The following is a 23,941-nucleotide window of genomic DNA, read 5'->3' on the forward strand; positions in this document are numbered from 1 at the left end:
AGTGCACCAGTTTGTCTTGCAATACATTTACTCCAGAGTGGTATATTAGAAACCACGGATGGAGTACCAAATAGCTCAATGTGGATGATATGGCCTGTCTGTCAGGATGCAATATGGTAGTTAGCAAAATAATTCTCTCTGAAATATTGTCTTCACTTAGAACTGTTAGAGTTTCATCCCTTCTTAAGTAGAGTAGAATTCAACATGTTTAGATTTAAATAAAATGAAATCCCCAAATATGAGATTTTTCCATCTACCAACGGACACACACGCACACACACACACACAATAAAAAGTCATCTATAATGCAAATTTACATTGTACTGTACATCAAGGAGTGGAGTATGTTCCAAATAGCAGCAGATATCCAGACAGAGACCACAATTGCAAGGCTCTTGATTTTCTGTAATTGGACTGGGGGAGGAGAAAGACAGGAGCCTAGGGACAAGGCAATGTTTGGATGAGGTAGAATCTATGATCTGAGAATCTTCCCTTATTAGCTGAGAAACAAAACCGTTGGCTCAATGCCCTCAGAGACTAACTCATATTAATTGGTGGGTAGGATACAGAATAAAAAACTGTGCTGCACATTATTGGCACACAGTAGATTTAAACTCTTTTTTTTTTCAATTTCATCGCAAAATATCAAGAAGGCATGCCATTTTTGTGCCGTCTTCTGAGAGTAACTTTTGATTTTTACTGGCACATTCATCCGTTCAGTCACCCAGCCAGGAATCTATCCATGTGCTGTTATATCTGTTCTGCCACTGATCAATACCCCCTCACAAGGAGCCTATAGTGTTGCATATGCAGTCTTTTATTTCAAATCAAATATTTAAAACAAACAAAAAAACGCAAACAATATGAATATTATCTTATTTTTAAACAAACAGTAGGCAAAAATGTGGGTCATGTTTCTTAAGATACTATATTGCATATGTACTTATTTTTCTTTTGTCTGCAACATCAAACTAATTTTAATACTTTTCAGAGAGAAACTTAATCTCCTGCATTGTTTCATCGATGCTGCATTAATTCCATTATATATCCCATCTTCCCATGCTTTTTAGCAAATATTTATATTTCCATTTAAAAAAGATTTGTGAAATGATGGCAATGAAGAACAAAGGGTTAACAAGATATACAGTGTTTTTCAAACAAAAAATGAAGCCAGGAGAAAAATGGAAAGCAGAAATGTCTGGGACACTAACAGTATGTATTAAATTCAATATACAGTGAAGAAACAAGAAACAATGGTATGTTGCAGTAGTCAGACTATGAACCAATGGTATGCTGATAATGTTGGATAACTTCACGGTACACATTATGTTGAAAACATACAGACTGAATAAGTTTAGTTCAGCAGCCAGGATGGTAAACAATAATTCAAAAGTTATTTTCTTTCTCATGAGGACTGATTATGGAAATTAATAACTGTTAATTGTCTGTAAAGCAGGAAATTTAAAAAGATGAAGAGGAAATAATATGAATTATACAACAATTATATATATATATATATATATATATATATATATATATATATATATATATATATATATATATATATATATATATATTGCCTCTTCATCTTTTTAAATGAAGTTGTACCTAGTAGACCGCCAATACATTTTTAACTGTTCAAATGGAGTAAACGTGTATCGCCATGAATAGCACGAGTTAATCTTTAACCTATTGTTCCTCATTTTACAAATGGAGGTCCATGACTTTCCTGGTGTGTTACTTTAGTCCATAATTAGACCTCAGCCTTCTTAAACAACTGCTCTTTACAATAAACGTTCATCTGAAACATGGATAGAAATGTGGTTTTGCTTATATCATGGAAATAACATTACTAAAGTGCTCAAGTAGAAGTGTGTGGGTTGATGGTTGTCTGTTGGATGATATTGGCTTTCAAAATACAGTCTAGGCGGATTTTGTGAACTGTATGTTTGACCACTAACGTCACGATATCAAATCAATAGACACTACATACTAGAACACACAGTCAGGAAGTTGCCAAATATGACACCCCAAACAGCCTGTAAGAAAGTGATGCAATTATTTAGTAAGATTGAACCTGTAGGTTCGGTCATGTGCATCCCAGGGATTTTGATTTGCAGAAGAGCGAGCTGAGACAGGATGATTGCAGTCCAGACAGGAAATGAAGAGAGATAATGATAGGTCAGCCTGCCATATGTCTGTGTTTACTATGTCCCAGCAAAGCCAGACCGGTTAGAAGCATTAATGGACCTGACAGACAAGACCAATTGGTTTCTCTTCTGACAGGGCTAAATTCTTTGATGAAGATCATCATGTGAGTAAGTTTACTGCTTCTTGCTTGGAACTCTATTCCAGGGTAGTAGATAAAATGTACATTAGTTCAACCTACCTGCTAAAAGGGTTAAATCAAAAAAATTGCTTAATATTATTTGGAAAAAATAATTTAATTCAAAAGTAAACCAACAGTTTTTCAACCACTCCTTGCATTTGAACAGTCCGTTTATTTTAATGGCATAGATTCAAAAGGCCAGACCTTGTACTCCCCAAAAGTTTTCAAATCTGAAAATATAATATGTATTTGTTAGATAATCCGACACATAAAGAGAAAAGAAATAGATCTGTCTTTAAACAGTTTTGCCTGTACTGTGTGCAGTGTTCTTCAACAACAATCACACCAACACCACACATTACTTATTTTTTTTCCAGATGATTTTCCACCACCAAAGTAGAAGCAGAAATCCATGTGATATAGCAAATGAAGATGAATGATATGCTCACCCAAAGGTTCCCAATAGTTTCAGAAAGGACAGAAGGTGTAAATGTGTTATCCAAGCCCTTTTTGGAAAACACTTCTGATCTAGAGAGACCACTCACAGAAATTATGACATCAGGTAGCAAATCTTTTGGTTTTACTCAAATCGGTCGTAGTTTGGTAGTAGTCAGTACTCCCATGCACATTGAAATTTTGCTTTCTAAATATTGAACAGGATTAATATTATATTGCCACCCATGATCTGTTTTGGACCCTCTTATTGGGAGAATTTCACTCTGGACAAAACTACGACAAGCAGGTATAAAATAGTTTGGCATTAGTCAACAAAATACAATATTCAATGTACTGTATATGTCATTTATTTTGTTTAATCATCAATTCATCAGTTGAATCCTTTTAATGTTTCCATCTGATTGTTTCAAGTTCACTTTCCCAAATGTTTTAATCATACATCTGAGAAGTGGCGGTAGGGAAGTGTGGAAGAGGGGAAGGGGCACAAATAAATACATAGGGAAGGATGTCGACAAATTAAAACAATAATTTTGATTATTTCTGAATCCAAGTACTAGTAAGTAGAAACTTGACCACAATTGGCTTCTCTGCATACCTTATATGCATATATAGGTTTCTCCAAAGTTGACTTTGTGATTCCATAAAAAAGGATATTTTTTTAAAGTTGTCCACAGAATGTAGCATAATTGTTCCAGATATACTTGCTCTTTGTCACGGTTCAGTTCATGCTTTAATTCTCCACAGTGGCAAATAGCGGAAGCTGTATTGTACAGTTTAGTTGTGTGCAATGTGACACACCTGCACATCCACACACGCTTAATTACACACACACACACACGCCTGCACACACATGTACACCCCCACACACGCGCAGGCACACTAAAAAGGCCTAGTGGTCTGTTCTGTTGCCACAGTCCTTGTGTCCCCATCGCTCAGCAAGTGTCCACTTGGGATGTTTCAGTTTGACCAGCCATTTTGAAAACCAAAAATCTGTCTAAATTGTAACAGGTCAAAAGAAAGGAACATGTTTGACTCACAAAAATAACAATAAAAATGAAGCAGTTGATGATCCTGATCTAATAAAAAGCTTCCTTCAGGTAAGAAAGAGTCTAAATGTTCATGATTTTCCAGATTTTGTACTTTAGTCCATCATAAGACCTCACCCTTCTTCAGCAAGTGCCTTTTAGATAACGCACCTTCAATATGAAGATGGAGAACAACATGTGCACAGTGAAAGAACTTTAGGGAAAAAATTGTCCTCTATTTTCTTTTAGTTTTTGTTGTCTTCCAGTATGCTCATTATTTGCTCTTTGTTATGTCCAACAAAGCCTGGGTTGTGGGCATGAAGGAAGTGGACTCTCTCCATCAGGATTACTGTAACATTTCATTTACCAAAGCTGAGGTTCCTTGAACACACGATCATGCAAAGTCAGCCTTCAGCAGAGCTGGTAAGGCTCAAATGGGATGGGTATACTGATGGGTATACGCTTTCAGGCACACACAAATGGTTGAATTTATACGCATACATGATGAATAACATAAAACGGATAGTCATAGTGGTGAAAAACAGAAAGTAAACAAGTTTGAGGCACTGCAAATCAGTTTGTTGTGTCTAATTGAAGGAAGCTGGCTTAGGCAGCTTGGATATTTCCAATGGCGTGTCAGGGTACAATTTCTTCCCCTTTTCTTCAAATGTGTTGTCTTGCAACTGCACCACTATGGATGTCTCTTTCTTCACACCTGGACAGGAAGTGTTTGGTTCATCTGTAGTCTCATGTCCTGAATGCTACCTAGAATTTTCTTCTGGTGGCCAGCCAATGTAACCCCTATCCGCAGCAAGTCCCTGAATGGTGAAAAGAACAAAAGAGGCAGAAGTGAAAGTGAGTGCAGGTGCTCCGGTCATAAAGAAATAAAAAAATAAACCAGACAAACATCACATATCAGACGTTACTTATTTCAGGCTCAAGTAAACAGAGGAATGAACAATGTGAACAATGATTATCCACTGGTCATTGAGATACTGTGAACATGCCCTATGATTGGTAAAATTGATAACTTTGAAAGTTAGAAATACCAATTACAAACCTCAAATGTGAAAACGAGTGTTATAAAAATAGGTTAAAAATTGTATTACAATGGTAAACAGTAGTAGTTATAACAGTGTATGAGGAATTTCATGTTTAAAAAAGAAAATAACTTTGGAAAGGTGCATATTCATTTTGATTGACTAGTTGTTTTGTTTTTGTATATGTGCTTTTGAACATTTTCTGTACAAAAACTTGAGCCATCGGAGGTGAAACATCATGGTCTGAGTGTTCATTTCCATCTCCCTCATCCAGGCTGTAAAATCATCAACCATAAAATGCCTCCCCCAGTTAAAGTCAACAAAACAGGCAATACGGAAACATGTTTCTGTAGCTCGGCAGGTGGGAGATTGGGCACAAGTTAAACTGCAAGAGGGTGAGAGGTAATGATTAAATAGCATTTGTGGCTACTGATGGCAGTTGACATACCTGAAAGCTTCTGTTTCTAAGGATTACAGTTACTGAAGAATACAAAAGAGTGCCCTCTTTGTTAAAAGTCATAAAGGGTAATATAATACCTCATTTGTTGAACTATTCTGTAGAACAACAGGGCCAAAAGATAAGGAAAAAAAGAAAACCAACAATCATATTGCATTTTTTTCGGTGGTCGACTCTGTTTCTATAAAGGAAACAATTATATTTATCCAAATCTATATCAAGCGAACTCCACGTTAAACCGTGATAGATTTTGTATGGTTTTCTGAACAATTACTTGGTTTAAATTAACAGATAGATGTTTCCATGCAGGTAAATTCTCTCATTTAAAATACCTAGGAGAGTGCATCATCTTCATTACTTAATAGGGTCTAATCTAATCCAAACCGTCTGTAGCAACGATTACTTTATTGTTGGGGTTCTGTCTTAGTCTACGTCTTCTCCGTTCAATCAAACACAAATAGTGGATAATCTAATATTACACTTAGATACCTAACACTGAGCACTCTACTCTGTGAGACAAATCCAGAACCCAAACATGCAAATGTAATGTTTCTCTGAGCACAGAACCGCTCATCATCTTCAAATCTCAGTGTGGGCATATCACTACAATTCTGCCTAAATAAATTAGGGTTTGTGTTTTTTCATATATTTTCATGCCCATCAGCCCAGTGACAGACAATTAAATTATAATAAATGGGCACCATTAGAGGAATTACTGGCCATTTGGGGCAACAGAAAGGCACATTACACCACACCTGTCAGCCTGACCAAATTGAAATAAATTACCCCCACCTTTTAAGCCTATTACGCAGCTAATGATGAGGATTTATATATCATTACAATCCTAATTCTTTTACTTGATCATCACTGGCCTGTTTTTTTCTTGGGTTCCATTACATAGTCTTTTGTTGGTAAATAGTCAAGGTCAGCAATACGATGCTTTGGGAAAAGACTTAAATACAATATGAATCTAAATTCAACAAATTTGTATGTCTTAAAAACAACGTTTTTAAATGGAGGATAGTGAAATAATTCCTATTATGTTGTTGTATCTATTTTCTTTTTAATTGTCACCATTTGTTCGTGTTATTCATGCGCTTTCACTATTGCGGCTTCTTTACTGTCATCACCACCCCATAATGATTAATATAAACTTTTTTAATTCTGGCAAATCAAGTCGTGCTCGACACATTTGTCTCTCAACCACAAATAAGTTGCTTTGGGCCTGATTAGCTAGGGTGACTCCACTCACTCTGCTGTCATCTGGGCAACCAGGTCAAAGGATGCAAATCCGGCATTGATGAAATTGTCATGGTAGCGGCTCATCTTGATGGCATCCAGCCAGTCTCCCACAGTGGTAAAAGTTGTATAGTCTGGCACGCAGCGGTCAAGCAAGGGTTGGGATACCCTGCATTGTGGAAGGCAGGTAAGGAGGAGAGAGAAAGAGAGAGAGGGTTAAGGTGGTTACACCATTGGCTCTATCAGCCAACCAAGCAACCCTATAATGTCTCCCCACTGAGCGCCACCTCACCACCTCTCCTGCTCTCTCCTCTCCGCCACATGTATGAAGGTATGCATGTGTGTGGGGGATGGTGGTATCACTATATTAAGTGGAGAGACTAGCTGGAGGTTTGGCTGGTGGTCGCTGGCGCTGTAACTGGTAAGTGGAGGTGTATGTTCACAAATTATATCTTGTATGTTTATAAAGACAGTTGCAAGTATTTTTGGAATGGACTTTGTGCCCTGCGAGTGCCTGGCAACTAATTTAGGGAGTACCCCACCTACTGCCTGTTTTTGGCTGGGATAGACTCCAGCACCCACGTGACCCTCGTGAGGATAAGCGGCGGTTCAGAAATTTTATGAATGAATAAAATACAAAAAGGTTCAGTGAGTCAACCTGGAAGTTGGCTTTTGCCTTCTACAATGGGCAGTCTACTACTGTAACTATGAAGTCACAATATTGGTAGGACAATTCTTGCCTTGTGTATAAAAAACAATAAAACGGGAAGGGTTGTAAAAATTGGCAAGGTAAGAAGGGCTTTTAATTCTGTATAGAAAAATGCTGTGAAGCAGGAATAAATCTTTTGTGCAAAGGCAACATGAGAATACGGAAAATCCTTTAACAACAGCATCAGAATCTATCAAAAACAACGCTGAATGAAAATTGAGAAGAAGATTTGCAGCAACAACTTTTGACAACCCAAAACTTTATTTTGGTTTTTGGAGTGTGCTGGTGAATATAGCGAGAATGATTATTTATGAGATATTGAGTACTGCAGGTAACTGCAAAAATCGGTAAATGTGTGGAAGTAGACTTCTTCCAAGTCAGAAGAAATGCTGTTAGTATAGGTAACGCTCATGGCATTTTGGGGGTCTTGGGCTTGTGTGGGTCTCAACTATGTTAAATCTTGGGCCTTCCTGCGGGAAGTTTGCATGTTCCACCTGTGCCTGAGTGAGATTTCTCTAGGTTCTCCAGTTTGCATCACAAAAAGCATGCAGATTGGGTTGAATGAAATTCCAAACTGTCCCGAGTCATGAATGTGTGAGTGCTACTTTGTCTTCTTGTCCCCTGCGACTGGCTGGCAATCAAATCAGTGTGTACCTTGCTTAGTGCCCATAGTAAGCTGGGATAGGCTCCAATCTTTGCCAAATTAACCATTGCCATAAAACGTGAGCCCAATCTATAGCAATTGTATTGTCATATGTAATCATCTCCTTGGTCTCAGAGAATGTGTTTTTTTAGTACAACACTAATCTTTACTGAAAAAGTACTGTGGGACTTTTTAGGCAACAAGTAAGCGGTAACTGATTATTTTCTATACAAGTGTTTTATAAATGTAGTATAGTTGCATAATGCTTTACTAACACTCCACCAGGTGACAAAGATCTCCTTTTTAAAGACCAACTCTAGGGCCATTTTGCTGATCTGTGCCCGAGATAGAGCCCACCTTGGAAGTTTAATAAAACTGTAACAGCTCAGAGGAAAGTGGAGCAGATGAAAACGAGGGAGGAGATGAGTTAGAGGCAGCAGTGTTGAGGGAAAGCGTTTGGAAGGAGAAAGACCTGAGCAGCCAGAGAGAATGAATGCTACTGTCTCCCCTCCTTTCTGCTCTGTTGATCCCTGTCATCCTTTTTGATGGCATTAGATTCATTAACAATTAAAAAAGGAATGAAGAACGGTTGAAAAAAGAGAACAGGCAAAGAACTTGGGCTAATAACTGTGATACAGAGGCTCCATTGACTGGTGTAGATTGAGTGATTTTTAATATGAGCTATGCTTCAGCGCTCAAGGCCCCAGGCTGTCATTAAAGTCAGACCAGGGCTCTTTTTAATGGGATATTGTTGGTGTGCCTTCTTTAAGGTTAAGCTTCAAAAAGATACAGAATCCTGCTGCCCGCATGTAAGCAACCAGTAGGATCACTGTAGCTAATGTCGCAGTCTCTCCAATGGTAATGACACTAGCCACAACTAAAATGTCTTTTGAATTTTGGTCATTATTTTTTTAAACTGACAATGAGTGGGTGCAAGGCAATTCTGTTTATAAATCAAAAGAAAAAAGCAACTATTAAAGAAAAAGTCATTATTCACTAAATGCCGTGGATGCCACAAGACTAGTATTAGAAAATCTTATTGCTCATCACACTGACCATGCATGGTGTCGTGTATAATGATGTCAAACATGTTAAACTTATATTTTTAATATAACTTTATGCCAAAATGATAGCCCCCAGCTAGCCTTCAATGCCAAACAGGACGACCATCTCTCCCTATCGCAGATTTGTCGCCAGGACACCATCTCTCTGCTGGCCCTTTTTAAATCTTGTTAGTGGCTAATTAAAAGACGCTGCCTACTTTTTTTTTGCATCGCCTTAATCGAGCTAATTAGCCACAAGCTTAATCTTCTAAGAACGGCACTACAGTGGCCAACCGAGACCTTAGTTTCCCCCATGAGCACAACCCTGGATTGTCTGCAGACCTCCCACAGGACAAAAGGGCCCTGATGCAGGGACACATAGGTAGGTCATTCTCTCCTCGATCCCAATCACTCAAACTTTTCCGCCTTATATCTTTCAAACCCTTTCCAAGAAACATCTTTTGAATAATGTCTGAACGGTAGTACAACCCTAATGAGGAAAAAGCGGTTCAGAAAATGAATAAATGAATGAGTTGCATGTCAGAATGATGATGGAGGAAAAAGCTAAGACTGTGAGGCAGGGGTGTCTGAATTATTTGACAAAGGGCCACAGTGGGTGAAGGTTTTTCTTCCAACTGATCCATGACCGACAGTTTACCATACAATGGGGGTTCTTCTGAAACCAGCAGCACCCGAAGGCTATTAACTAATTACACACTTAAGACACCAAATCGGTGAAAATGTATCCTCTTCATCAGTTGGAATGAAAGCATGCACCCAAAGCGGCCCTTAACGACCGATTTGGACATCAATGCGCTAGGAAACTATCAAAGCAAACATTCATTTTGGCTCTCTTCACTAATCCTGCTACTCACCCAGTAGACTGTGTGCTGTTGGTGACAACTTTGAGACTGGCAGCATTACGAATTAGTTTATCCAGGGTAGCAACAATTTGGGTGAATTTGGGCCGCAAGTTGCGCTCTTTCACCCAACAGTCTAACATGAGCTGGTGCAGTGCTGTGGGGCAGTCCATTGGTGGGGGCAGTCGATAGTCCTGCTCCACTGCATTTATTACCTGTACAATGATTAAAAAGAAGCAACAATGATGTCACTTTCATACTTTTTAGATGTATGAAAAGAAAACCAATAAATGAAATTAATTTGTAGTAGATGCAGAATGGTCGTTGTCGGTAAGGTTGCAGAGAAAAAGGAAGACACGCCAAAATGGAGAAACAGAAAGCAAACTAAACATTCAAACGAAAAAACAATTGATATTGTTAAGTACTGTTCATCGGCGCATGTAACTTCAAAGACTTACATCTTGATTGCTCATGTCCCAATACGGCCGCTCTCCATATGACATTACTTCCCACATGACAATGCCGTAGCTCCACACGTCACTTGCTGAGGTGAACTTCCTGTAGGCAATTGCCTCTGGTGCTGTCCATCGAATAGGGATTTTCCCTCCCTGTGGATATGCGAATGAGTAGGTGAGCATGAAATACTGGAGGGATGGAGCACAAACACAGAGTCACACACATACAAGGGGAAAAAAGAAGGTGAGATAAATGCATTCTCAGGAAACATTTATTCACAAGAGTGGGTGCAGGACGTACAAGACACAAGGTTAGTAGCATGATAACAAAACAATGATGTAGAAACATATGACGTTTTGATTTAAACAATTCATATAAAATGTATCCATGTTTGAAAATGTTTAGTTGAAAGTATCAGAAGTTTGATTGATATTTTATTTTTTTGGGGTCACATACAAACAGAATAAAATATGTTACCCAATAGTGTAGAATTTATTGCAAAGGACATTGGCATATGTAAAAGTGTTATGTTAAAATGCAAAGTAATATAACACAAATACATAGCCTCTTTTGATTCCAAATTGAGATAGAAGACCCTTCCCTACATCACTGAAGAAAGACATGTTGGAGTTGTGAAATGGGTAATAGACAGACCTACTACTGTCTCATTGGCTCCTTTTGAGAATTCATCTTAGATGAACCATTTAACCATATAAGGATACATGCTTTATTTATTATGTAAAAATGTTAGATGCAACTCACACACAAAAAAATGCACGCAGGCACACACACATACATTGTTAGCAGCTTACCAATGAGCTTGTGTAGGTAGGGTCTGTAGGGTCATCCTCAAGGAAGCGAGATAGCCCAAAATCAGAAACCTTGCATACCAGGTTGCTGTTGACCAGGATGTTGCGGGCAGCCAAGTCTCTGTGTACGTAATTCATATCTGACAAGTACTTCATGCCTGCTGCAATACCACGCAGCATCCCAACGAGCTGAATAACTGTGAATTGTCCATCATTGAGCTGCAAAAAGAAGAAAATATTTAAAAAATGAATTACTGTACAGTATAAAAAAAATCAATCTACACTTATTATCACTTAGGGGTCTCAAAACAATTCCGCAAAAGACAGGCTTTCATTCCAACCAAACGAGAGGACACCCTTTTTCATAAATCTTGTGTCTTACAAGTGTCTGTTGTGACATGTGTCAGTTTGATGCAGTAGGTGCTGTGTGTTTCAACAGACACCTCACTGTCTGTGCTGAATTTGTTGGAATGAAAATCTGCACCCGCTACAGTCCTCTGTGGAGTCTGTTTGACATCCTACTTCTTTGGTTATTTCATACTATCCAATTTCTCTCGTTATTGTCACCATTTACAGAAAGCACATGGCACAATATTAAGGAATGTAGAAAGAATTACAAAAATAATAACAAAAACAGAAACTTAACTCCCCAAAAATAAGCTTAGTTTGGCGTCTTTGCACGACAGTCTATAAACATTGCCTTAGCTGAGTATTTCACAAATTTGATACAAAACCTGAGCACGTTAAGTTTGTTCTCACCCTTAGGAATGAATCCAGAGCTCCATTTTCCATGAATTCAGTAACAATCATCACTGGTCGACTCTTGGTGACCACCCCTTCCATGCGGATAATATTGGGATGGTCAAACTGGCCCATGATGGATGCTTCTGAGAGGAAGTCTCTCCTTTGTCGGTCAGTGTAGCCCACTTTGAGGGTCTTGATGGCAACAATGATCTCACGACGGCCGGGCAGCTTGAGACGACCACGGCAAACTTCACCAAACTCTCCTGTGAGAGCCCAGGTGGTGACAGCCAGATAGAAAACAGCAAAGAAGGAAAGGAACGATGGAAAGAGAGAAATACAAAGGGTGGGGAGAGATGTATGATGGAAAAGTGGAGGAAAGTGGGGGAGAAGAAGGGAGAAGGACAATCAACTGGTTAGAACAAAGGAGCCAGGGAAGGGCAACAAGTGCGGGACAGGGGCAACTCCATGAGAAAGCCAGGACTCTAGGCCATAGTCAAAGGACGGTGATAATGGAGAATACAACGATGATGTGCCAATAAACTATAAACATTTATGCAGATGTAAGCCGATGCAGAAACATAAATGATGGCATGTGATGGCGACAGGAGTGGATGGAGGAGTGATTAGGGGGGGTGGGGGGTCAATTTACAGGGATTGTTTAGCTAAGTTTTGGATGGGTCGGAGAAGTAGGCACAGAAGGAGGAGATAGGTGGAGATAGAAGTTTGTGGGTTCTGGGGGTGGTGGACGGTGTATATTTTGAATCTACACCAAGCGTGATGGCCATAGTAATGCGTATTAAAAGGCGTCAACAAGTGGCAAAGTGTGAGGTGTGGGGAATGGAGGCAGGAATGTATGGATGGAGGAAGGGAATAAAGGGGAGGAAGAGGACATGGAAGATGGGGTTGTCACTGCAAATGCTGGGAAGCAACAGGTTTCAAGTAGTAGCCTCAGGAGCAGACGGGCTGCCGAAGTAGTAGTAGTAGTAGAAGCAGAAGTAATGGTAGAAGCAGAAGTAGTAGTAGGGACTTCCTTCTCTGCCATCACAACGCCTTCTATATTTTGTCTCAGGTACAATGACAAGAATAATTACTGTCTTGATAGCATATTTTACCAATGATATAACTATAAAGGAAATAAAATATATAATATAATAATGTAATATATATAGAAAATACAGAATATAAAGACTACTTTGAAAATATTTACAAAAACAACAAAAATGTCAGGGAATATTTTTAAAGGAAAGAACTAACCAGAAGCAATATTTTGTGCAAGGATTGGTTGCAAAATCTAGCTTGGGTGAAAATATTAAAAAATGCTTCAGTGAATGCTGACCAATGTTAGCAGAGGGCTCACTGTAATTGTTTTCAAAAATGCAAAAATTGTGTCTTGCTGCAGGCTAATCTGGGTAAAAATATTAAGTCAATTTTACAATTTAAGTATCAAGTTTAGGTAATAAGCTTCCAGCCTAAATTTGCCCCAGGAGATGCCTTAAAGAATTTCTGACATGATTACCAAACCAGAAGAAGCTGACTGTAAACTTTAAAAAAAATAATATTTGTATCCTTGCATAACTTATTTCTGGTTATGTGGAATGGTTTCACAAAGATAAAAGTCAGAAAAGCTCAAATGTCTTCAGCCACTATCTGCCCTCCTCCACTTTTTTAAACCTCGTGATCACCTGTTCATCGGTTGCTTTTCTGAAGGCACTCCAAGTGCATCAAGCCCAAACAAACTGACTAAAAAATAGCTTTCATCCAAAAGTTACTACCATTTTAAATACCTAAATACAACCATACGTATATTCAGTCATTCATTTTCTGAACCGCGCATCCTACGAGGTCCACAAGGGGTGCTGGAGCCGATCCCAGCTAACTATGGGTAACAGGTAGGTGAATCGGTGGCCAGCCAATCACAGGGCACAATGAGATGGACAACCATTCACACTCACACCTAGGAGAAATGTAGAGTGTTCAACCAGCCTACCCTGCATTTGGGATGTGGGAGGAAACCGAAGTAGACTGAGAAAACCCACGCAAGCCCAGGGAGTACATGAAAACAACAAATCTGGGATCGAACCCTCGACCCCAGAGCTAACTAGCTAACCACTTGGCTGCCTATACTTATACTTGAAACCATACACAAAGCTAAATAGGTGCATTGCACTTTAGCTTTTAATCTATTTTTGTTGCTTTGCAATGGCGAACGTATTTGAACTCTGATTCAGAGTTCAGTGTTCATGTGACTGAATGTTTTCAGTTTTTGTGGGCTTTAAATTTTACTTTATTCCCACTCACAGTATCATAGTTTAAAGCTTTCATAAATTATTTCACAGTGATTAATAAACTGTTGGGTGTGAATATGAAGGTCCTTTGTGAAACCAGTCCTAAGAAGGGCTCAACATTTCACACATGAGTAAAACAATCATCTAACACAGGAGTGTCACATCTACCCCTAAAAAAGGGTGGTGATCAGGTGCCTCTGATAATCACGTCTAATTGAAAATAATCAGATTTGGCTGGAGAAATGTGTGAGACCAGAGAGGAATTTCTAAGAGGTGACAAGTCAGATAGGGAAGGGGGGAAGGGCATACCGATGAATTGAGTGAAAGTACCGCTTGGTGTGAAGTCCTCTAACGGTATGGCCTGGAGGTGACTAGCAGTCTTCCCCCTGTAGCTCAGGAGCTTTGGTGGGTTACCTGCGCCGATGACCTCCTCGATCTTCACACAGGAGACGTCAATCTCTTTGGCAAACTCCCTCACAGCTTCGTTAGGATCCTCATAGGTGAAGGGGTCAATGTAGACTTTCATTCCCGGAGTGACTATAGGGGATTCAGTGGCAAGAACAGGAGAGTGAATCTATGTTGCCATGGTCCAGTTCAATTACTATACAGTATGTCAACATTTAGAATCACTGGTCAATTTAGCTTAGTAGGATTCTCAGAACACCTGATCAATATTGGGATTACATCACATCCATAGGCAAAATGGGGTTATCTGGAATTGAAATAAGCATCGCAGTGTATCCATGCCTTTAGGTTAGGTGCCACAGAAAATGACAGCATCTGAATCATTAATTTTGGTGTTTCACAAAAGTCAAGCAAATATGACAGAACTGAACTAAGGTGTACTTTTTAGCAATAGCAATTTGGGATGCACTAAAATGAAAATATTTGACCAGAACCGAAAACAAATGTGAGAATGCTGAGGTAGAAAACTGAAAACATTTTGGGAAAACCTGATCTTTTTAGTAGGTAATACTAAAAGGTCAAACATGCCAACAAAGATACTTACTATACTGCTGAAGTTTCTCTGTGTATTCTGATTCTGAGCCATTTCTTTGTTTTCTGTTTAGAAAAAAAATATGGTCAAAAACATGGTAAAAAGGTGGCGACAGTGCAGCTACAGATCACTATTGGTGTCTAAAACAACATAACAAAGCTGTAATAGGGAAAGTATGGTGAGATACAGACAGATTGCTTCCATTCTGACTGGTGTCAAAACAGCAAGTAAAACTTCCATTTCTGTATATTCAACTAGAGAAGCTGAGACAAAAACTGGCTCAAATGGTTTTTCTGTCTAACATCAAATGGCTGAATTTAGTTTGCTCAAATTCTTGCTCTCATGCTGTGTTCTTAATTCGCTCCCTAATTTTATTGTGTTACCCCGCCCTTTTTCTCTCTGTGTTATCCACTATTTTCCCCCATCCGTAAATATGATATTGTAGCGAGGGAGCAGGTTTTTTTCTTAAATTACATGTTTATGGACTTCCTTTGTTGTATAACCAGTTACCAGGGATATAATACCCAGATGTGATTTGCATCTTATTTCAATTTCTAAGTTGGTTTCGGAATATGCTTAAGCCTAGCGTTTTGTATAATTATTTTTTTCCTCTTTTCTTTTATGGCAGTCGAAGAAGTAGTCAATCTGAGACTCTCCGAAATACACAATGAAATGGTGTGAAAATAGAAGAGAGTGGAGATGTAGGAGGAGTGAGAGGAGGAGGAGGAGCCAGGGAGATTATTATGCATTGTAGCATGACCGATACCCACGCTTGTCAGGCACTGCCTGAGCAGGCTTGAGAAGGAAAAAGAGTGGGCGCCTATCGGTGATGGGTGCCAACCTTTCCACATATATGATTATTTAATCACACGTGACTGTCTGCTTGACAAATAAATTGTGTAAATATAAACAAATTTTGTAAAGGGTGTGAATGGCAGCATTTGTATACATCCTCCCCACCAAAATGACCCTGGAGAAAAGGGCACAGGAGGTTTTTTATGGTCGGAACACTGCACATCTCATCTTGCAGCTGCTCCACCATGCGGTGTTCAAAGTGTAAATGGATGTTTTACCTAAATATGTTTACAATACACAGCATCATAAGGCTGTCTGTGTTTTCAGTGACATTAAAGGAGGCACATTGCAATTCATTGAGACAGTTCCGGTTTAGGTTGAAAGACATGTAAACAAAGTTGACACTTGAACTTACCTTGGTTCCCTTAAGTTGAATTTCAATAATTTAATGCAAAAGATGTAACTGTGGGACCAAGTTGCGTGTGTGTGTGTGTGTTTGTTGTAGGAGCAACCACTGATTTATGTTTTAATTGGTAATCCATTCATCCACTGTTTTATCATTTTTTACCAAAATTATATGGCTTTACATGTTGTGTAATTATTATTAAAAATAAATTACATTCTTACCTGAGGCAAACAATGGCGATGACCACAACAGCAATGATGAAAACAAATACTGCAGTGGCTGATCCTACAATGAGTGGAAGTTGCTCCTGCCACAATTTGGGTGGGTCAGCTTGAGGGTTAAAGAGAAAGAAAAGTTGTGATTCCAACTGGGGATTTTTATAAACAATATAAGCTTTGTATAGTAGGTACAAAATGTGTGCAGTATGCTCAACTTTTAAAAGCCTCGTAGCAACCATCAATATGAAAGGCTAAGACATGTAAGTCACATATGTGTACATCTCAACAGTATGTCCAAAGTTGTAACCTTTGAGTATCATCTAAACCTGATTTTAACCAGACATAAGACATGTCAGAGAATACTCAGCCTATCTATACGGGTGTAATGGAGTGATTTTTTTAAATATTTCTTTTTAATAATCAAGAGTATGTTTACACCTCTAAGCACAAGTGCATCTTTGTGATTTACTTCGACATTAAGCTGACGGCAACTCTGGCATGGGCCTGTGCTTGCCTGCGGGCGTCCTGGGTTGCTGTTTTCTATGGCGGCTTCACTCTCGAAAAGCTACGTTGAGGAGAGAGATGTTTCTCCCCACGTTCAAAAAGCCTCAGTGGCATGGTAAATGAGTTCATTGGATATGAGAAATATCTAAACAAAATAGTATCCACACTGTAACAAGCAAGCTATGGTAAAAAATAGACTTGTAGCACTTGAGCGGTGCTGGTTTGAGCAGTAAGCCAAACACGCCTACAGCGTCTGAGACATGGTGTCATGCCCTTCACCCCTCATTTCAATTCATATTGCCAGGTTTATGTCACACTGACTCATGAATAACACTTCAAACAAAAGGAACATAATATTGAAAATTCATATTTTCAAATATTCATAGCATGACCTATCAAGTCATACATAGTTCAAGTGAAGTGGAGTCTCATGAAAGTCAGGTCACTGTGAAGTCTTGCATATATTTTAGCCTAGCAAATCCTAAAATCAGCGACATATGACTCAAATTGGATTTGATTCAAGACAAGTGACTCAAGTGACCCACTTCTGCTATAGAGCTACTCTAACTACCATGGAGGTTTCGATATGCCCCATACGTATAACCATGAATAATGAAATGGATATGATAGTGACATACTTTGAAGGTTGGTGCTGAAGTCAGCTGGGCTGCTATAACGGCCATAGCCAGCCACTGTTCGTGCACGGACCTGCACCACATAAGGTGTGCCAGCTTTGAGACCTTCAATGCGAGCGTTGCTCCGTTGGGCCGTCATTGTATGAGCGATGGCTTCCCCCTGATCCTACAGAGAAACATATCGAATGATGAAAGTTACTAAAAAAACCTCCATAAAACATGTCATACAAAATCCCTGGGTTGTTTAATTAATCCTCATCTCACTCTTGTTGCTGTTCCTAACACGGCTGACCAATTTCACTTTGTTAACTGGTGAAAAGGGATTGGAAGCATAAGAGGCGGATATAGTGAGACATGTTATAGCTGTCTTGCTAATCCATTGGGAAGAGTGCAAGACAACAAACAGCAGATATACACTGAATGCCTTTGTTTACTCCCAGAGGCACTTCCAGTCACAGTTCTGTGCACGCCTGAAAAAATATTTTCTAATGGAAGGATGGAAAGAAGACTAGGGATGATGTGGATGGAGAAGAAGTTTCAGGAGTTTGCAGAAAGCCAGAGCAGAATGGTGATAATAGTGTCTATTCAGACGGGGAGAGAATAAAAGAGGGATATAATTTGGGGAGGATTACACAAACAAAGATTGGTGACTCATTTTGCTGCAACCATGTGTTTATCAGGAGTGGCATTGTTTTGTTTATTTACAAATGCACAGATGACATGGTGACCATGAGTGTCAGTGAAATTGGATTGAATTAGAGGATTTACATTTATGCTTACCTTCTCATGGTACTTAATCTCATAATCCAAGATGATTCCGTTGGGTTTTTCTGGAGGCAGCCAGGACAAACTCATCGTGCTCGCTGTGGCCGCCATCAGGTGAACTGTGGGTACTGCAGATGGAGCTAAACGGGGTGCGAGGAGCAGATTTTTGGTCCAAATTAGGGTTACAGGCTTTGTGATTCTTCAGAAGCAGTGTTACATTTTGTAAAACTAATTACTATTATTATTGGTGGAATTTCAGGTGTATTATGACAAAACCTAGAGGTAGACACAATATGGGCCATGACTTGAGTATAATTTCGTACCTATACTTTGGTAAAGTAATAGAGTTATAGTTCTGTTCCATTTGTTTTGATATATTAGTTTACTTTTTTCTTTGTTCGAAATGCAAATTGCAATACCGTAGGACCATATACGTAGGCTGTTTTTTCTTAAGCTTTCTCCTTTTCTTCCGCAACATACAGGGCTTCCCTTTTACTCAGAATGAAAACAGTTTTTTTAAATTCCACACCCCTCCCATTTTTTTTACTGCAAATCCAGTTTGTGTCTTGGGCTGGGCATCTATTTGTTTCCTCTCCCCCCTCTTTTGTTCTCCTAAGCCTTTTTTCTACCTCACTCCCATGCAAGCCAACCTTATCCCGGACCTCTACCACACACACATCTTTCTTTCTCAAAAGACAATGCTTCCAGAGTAGAGCCCATGCTAACTCCTGCCGAGGGATTAGGCTCTGTCCTGGAGGGGCAGATGTAGTAACCATGGAGGTGGCCTCCAGGGCTTATCACTAGCCGTGTATTTATTTTGGTTCTTAAAGTTGGAGAAGGTCTAGGGACTACACCAGCAAAAATCTAATCCCATCTGATGCACCCTTGCCCCCTTTTTCCTCTCCCCCTCCTCTGATCTGACCTAGGCTTCCCATGAATAGACAATGGGTTCTGTCCTTCTAGTGCAGTACCCATCATAAAACACTGAACGCCTATCATAAGAGACAAAGGAGCCTTTTGGTCCAAGATCCAAAAAGAAGAGGCACTCTTAGAGCATCTTTACGAAGAGTAAAGCTTCAAGTGTAAAGAACAAGGCCATAGAGAAAATGATGGTTGTGTATGTGGTGGCCAAAAAATAATCCTCTGAGTTGTCTGAGCCTACCAAAAGAGCCAATTTAACAAAAATACCTAATATATACAAAATTAAAACCACAGCAAAGACATAAAAAACTGAAAAAAAATCATAGACCTGTCACCATTATGTCCACCAAGTTAGATTGCTCAATCAAAAACTTCCAAAAAGTTATCAAAATAAAAACCGATATACCAATTTACACAGAAAAATATAATCTGGCAATCTTCCATGTCCCTAAAAAAAAATGAACAACTGATTACATTGACCTAGTTGCTGGTATTGCCGAAGGCTGGTGGAACACTTGGTTTGGAACAGTTGGATGCTAGAATATTGAGGGTTCATCATTTTGAAAACACACCATCTTGCTAGTATTGATGGTAGAACAAAGCAAGCTCTGGGTGGGGAATAAATACTTAGGCCGTGTGATACAATGCTGTAAATTGTAATCGAATTTATATATATATATATATATATATATATATATATATATATATATATATATATATATATATATATATATATATATATATATATATATATATATATATATATATATGAAGCAAATGATATCATTACTGTGCAGTTGGACATACCAGCCTGATTAGTGGTGATGTTTACAGCAGAAAACTGAGGTGTGTAGGGGCTCTTGTTTGAAACTCCATTGACTGCCTGGATCTCAAAGCTGTATTGTGTATGGGCTTGAAGGTTGCGCACTGTCACTCTGCGCTGGGTCAAACCCAGGTGGCGCGGCGAGATATCCACGTTGTCATCACAGCGGGAACACATTCCTCTTTCAGGCAGGCACTTCTTACAGATGACGCTGTAGAAGGTGTCATCACGTCCCCCCAGATCCCGCGGTTCACTCCACTCCAGGACAAGTGAGGTTTCATTCACAATGGAGATGACATTACGTGGTGCAGAGGGAACAGCTGCAGACGACATGATGGGATGAGGAATTTAGATTGCGAATGAGTCGGAATTACATCTCTGTCTATAATAGGTGTAACAAAATTAATCTTTTTGACTGTGCAGTCATGTACAATACTATAAAAGTCAAATTTGCATCATCATACTTTGATTTAATATGCATTCAATCATATTTACAAATTTTTGACCCACATGTTCTTGTTTGCTGTGGTATTGTTTTCTAGCATTAATTAGAACAGGATGTTTTTTCCTCTTAATGAGTCTGTTTTGCTATGGGTCGAAGAAGAAAAAGTTTCAAATTTAAATTCTATGCTAAATTCAGTGCATGTTTGTCTGTGTGCATCTACTACCTGTGTATGTTGTGCGCAAATGATTTGGGTGGCAGGGCAAGTGAGAATATTTATTGGCAGAGACAATTCTTATCCAATTACTGGAACCTTATCGCTCATTACACCGGGGGGCACTCAGCCACATTCACCACCTGAATAACCAATCCACCACAGCAACAGGCAGGCAATGTAAAGTCTCTACCATTCTTCAGTGAACATGTCGACTCCTGTGTCTGCATGTTTGCATTTAATAAAAGCACAACGGTTACTCTATAAAAAATCAAGAGAAGATAGACTAGTCTTTGATGGCAGCTGGGCCAGGATGATAACGTTAGTGATAACTTTGGGAAAACAAGCAGAAGTGTTTGCCTTCTGTGGGCCCGGATGGGAACAAACTCCTGTTCCAAGTGGTGATAACACTTATTGATGGGCCAAAAGCCCTAAGGGAAGTTTGGGACTTACAAACATAACTTAAACAATAATTGATCTGTCAGGTCAATTCTATCCACAAAGTCAAATGTGACAAGTCTGTTTCGTAGGACAAGGAGAAAAGTGATGGATATAAAATAAATAAATACATCTTTACTTACTTGTGCATTGGGAGTCAGGTAGGTCTGTGTCTGAGCGGTAGTATCCGTTTCGACAGGAACAAACGCTTGCTGCTCCTGCAGTGGCACGACTGTTTGCGGGACAAGGCAAGCAGAAACCTTCTCCTTGCTTGTACTTAAAGGTGCCAGGACTGCAAGCTAATACGGAACGAAAGAGGATTCAATCATTCAGCAAGGAATTTGAATTCTAATTCTATTTCAAAATTGAATTGAATTTCATTGAATGCTTTTATTGTCGTTATACAAGTATAACATGATGTTTGTGGTTTATGTTTTTTTTCAAGTCCAAATAAGATTTTAAAATTATTTGTGAAACTCTTGACTGCATAACAGAGTCATTGGGCGTATGTATTAAATACTGTCCAAGGTTGAATTACTTACAACTTGTCTAATTGACTATGCTTGTTTGTTAATCTCCAGTGGAGAAAATTCACACAACTTTTCGCACACAAGAAGTCACACCCTAGCAAGGAATTATAATGTAGAGAGGTACTAGTGTTTCGAGCCAAAACAACCTAGAACATAAGCTTTTTGCACCAATACACAGGCATTAATTTGACATACATATAAATATAATACAAATAAATATATATAATATATATTCTAACAAAGCTTGCCCTCAGCCTGACCTCAAACATTACTGCATCTCTTTCGCCACCTTCCCATTTTTTGGCAGATAAGACCTGAATTTTGAAAAACTTTAATTAAACAGGTGATTGATTCTTTTTCTATGTTTAATGATTGTGTTTTGCATATCTTGTTATATATATATATATATATATATATATATATATATATATATATATATATAAAAATATATATATATATATATATATATATATATATATATATATATATATATATATATATATATATATGTATGTATATATATATATATACATATATATATATATATATAATCAATTGAGGTATTGAAGACATGCAGGTAAACTGGACGTGGGAACTGGCGGCTCTGGATCTTTGAAGAAATGTGTCATTAAGATAAGAAGAGCTTTATCAGAATTATAAGTAATAAAGCAAGAAAAAACTTGGCTCAATGTTACTCATAACGGCAATGAATCCATCTATATAAAAACGTCTCTCACCATGGCCTCCTAGTTTGATTTACTTTGGTTTAGACTTCCTGTTTAAAGGTGGGAGGTCACTGCAGCAGACCACTTATTGCTCTGCTGCTGTGTTCTTATTCACCAAAACCCAATATTAGCACATGGCCGCCAGTTGGCTGAGTCGTGTACATTAGCACTGGGTGTGTTTGTTCTTGAACCATTAATCAGAGTTATCCACACCGCTGGCTAAAAGGAAGTAGCACTAGATAAACACATAAAACTGACCTTGACATATAGCAGGCAGCTTCTTGCATTGCCACCAGGTTCATACAGTTTCATTTTAGTTCAACCCAATACAAAGAAAACGAAAGGCAATTGCCCAACTCCCGGGAGTTAAAAATATAATTTTAACCATGTTAGCCAAATGAAAGAATTGAGGAAGTGTTCCTATTATATTAAGCTTTTTCCCCGTGTAATAAAAGTGCTGATCAATCACTTCTTGCGAGTAAAGAGGTCATCCTCCCCCTTTCATCCATTTTACCCCCAAGGAATCAACCAAAGAATGAGAAAGAAAGAGACAAGGGTGCAGAAAGAAGGGAGGGAGAGGGAAAAGATGTGGAGGCAGTGAAAATGTTAATCCACTAGCTTTCTTCCTTTCCGCTCACTCTCCTGTGTTTTATCCTCTCATGCAGAACAGAGAGCTTAGGAAGATGATTAAAATGAATGGTGAAATTGGAAAGTGTGGCAATAAAGAGAAAAAAAATAGCAAAGCAAATGAGCGGAAAGGAATCGATTAATAGCAATGCACCTGTCCTTACTTTAAATCGAATGGTGTATTAATGAAATGGCCTTTAGACTAGAATAGAACAAGCAACAAGGATAATAACAGTTAGAAGGAAGTCAATTTGGTCAATTTGAGAAGCTAAAGCGGACACTGTCTTCTTAGACGAGATGAAAACAGTAAATTTCTCCTCATCACGTCCATGACACACTGGCAAAATAACAAGGTTTAAAAAATTAGCATAAAATAAATCCGCACAAAAAGGTAAATCCTTTTTTTACATGAGATCCAATACGAAAGACATTAGACTTTCATGTTTAAAGGGGTCTTTTTTAACCTTAATGGCAAGCTGAATTCTTTGGCCATGCACAAAATATGCATACACTTTGTCACTTCTTATCACATCTGCTCATCAGTGACGATTCTACCTCCTCTTATATCTCATTCTACTGTTATTATTTGTCTTAAGGAACCTGATCCTGATTTTACTCCGCCATATCACTCAACATACAATTTATATTCATCCTTTTCTCTCCTGCTGTCACCTGCACTCCATTTCAGACAAGACCTTGCTTGACTATATTGACCTTGTTCTCAACCTCTGTGAACTCCCTGTGTTCTCCATCTGCATTGAAACAACGATTGGGGACTTCCCTGCTTTCATAAATACCTCATGTAT

General features: G+C 38.7%; 1 protein-coding gene across 11 annotated transcripts in view; it reads right to left on the minus strand.

Annotated features, from left to right (window-relative positions):
• Window positions 1-3,116: 3,116 nt before the first annotated feature.
• Window positions 3,117-23,941, minus strand: part of ephb3b (eph receptor B3b) — a 48,542-nt gene continuing 27,717 nt past the window's right edge. Inside the window, exons 4-16 of one of the 11 annotated variants that reach the window (XM_077606701.1) lie at window positions 21,397-21,552; window positions 20,144-20,479; window positions 18,431-18,555; window positions 17,654-17,816; window positions 16,515-16,623; window positions 15,105-15,157; window positions 14,510-14,632; window positions 11,826-12,073; window positions 11,070-11,285; window positions 10,260-10,409; window positions 9,817-10,016; window positions 6,560-6,715; window positions 3,117-4,628 (exon numbers count right to left, since the gene is read on the minus strand). In XM_077606701.1, coding sequence (XP_077462827.1) covers window positions 4,520-4,628; window positions 6,560-6,715; window positions 9,817-10,016; window positions 10,260-10,409; window positions 11,070-11,285; window positions 11,826-12,073; window positions 14,510-14,632; window positions 15,105-15,157; window positions 16,515-16,623; window positions 17,654-17,816; window positions 18,431-18,555; window positions 20,144-20,479; window positions 21,397-21,552 — 2,144 coding nt within the window. In that variant the 3' untranslated portion in view covers window positions 3,117-4,519. Of the gene's footprint in view, window positions 4,629-6,559; window positions 6,716-9,816; window positions 10,017-10,259; window positions 10,446-11,069; window positions 11,286-11,825; window positions 12,074-14,404; window positions 14,645-15,104; window positions 15,158-16,514; window positions 16,624-17,653; window positions 17,817-18,430; window positions 18,556-20,143; window positions 20,480-21,396; window positions 21,553-23,941 lie in introns of all 11 variants that reach the window. The other 10 variants (XM_077606699.1, XM_077606693.1, XM_077606700.1 and 7 more) reach the window with 10 other exon arrangements.

This window comes from Stigmatopora argus, chromosome 8 (assembly GCF_051989625.1).
Source record: "Stigmatopora argus isolate UIUO_Sarg chromosome 8, RoL_Sarg_1.0, whole genome shotgun sequence".
Classification (NCBI taxonomy): domain Eukaryota; kingdom Metazoa; phylum Chordata; class Actinopteri; order Syngnathiformes; family Syngnathidae; genus Stigmatopora; species Stigmatopora argus.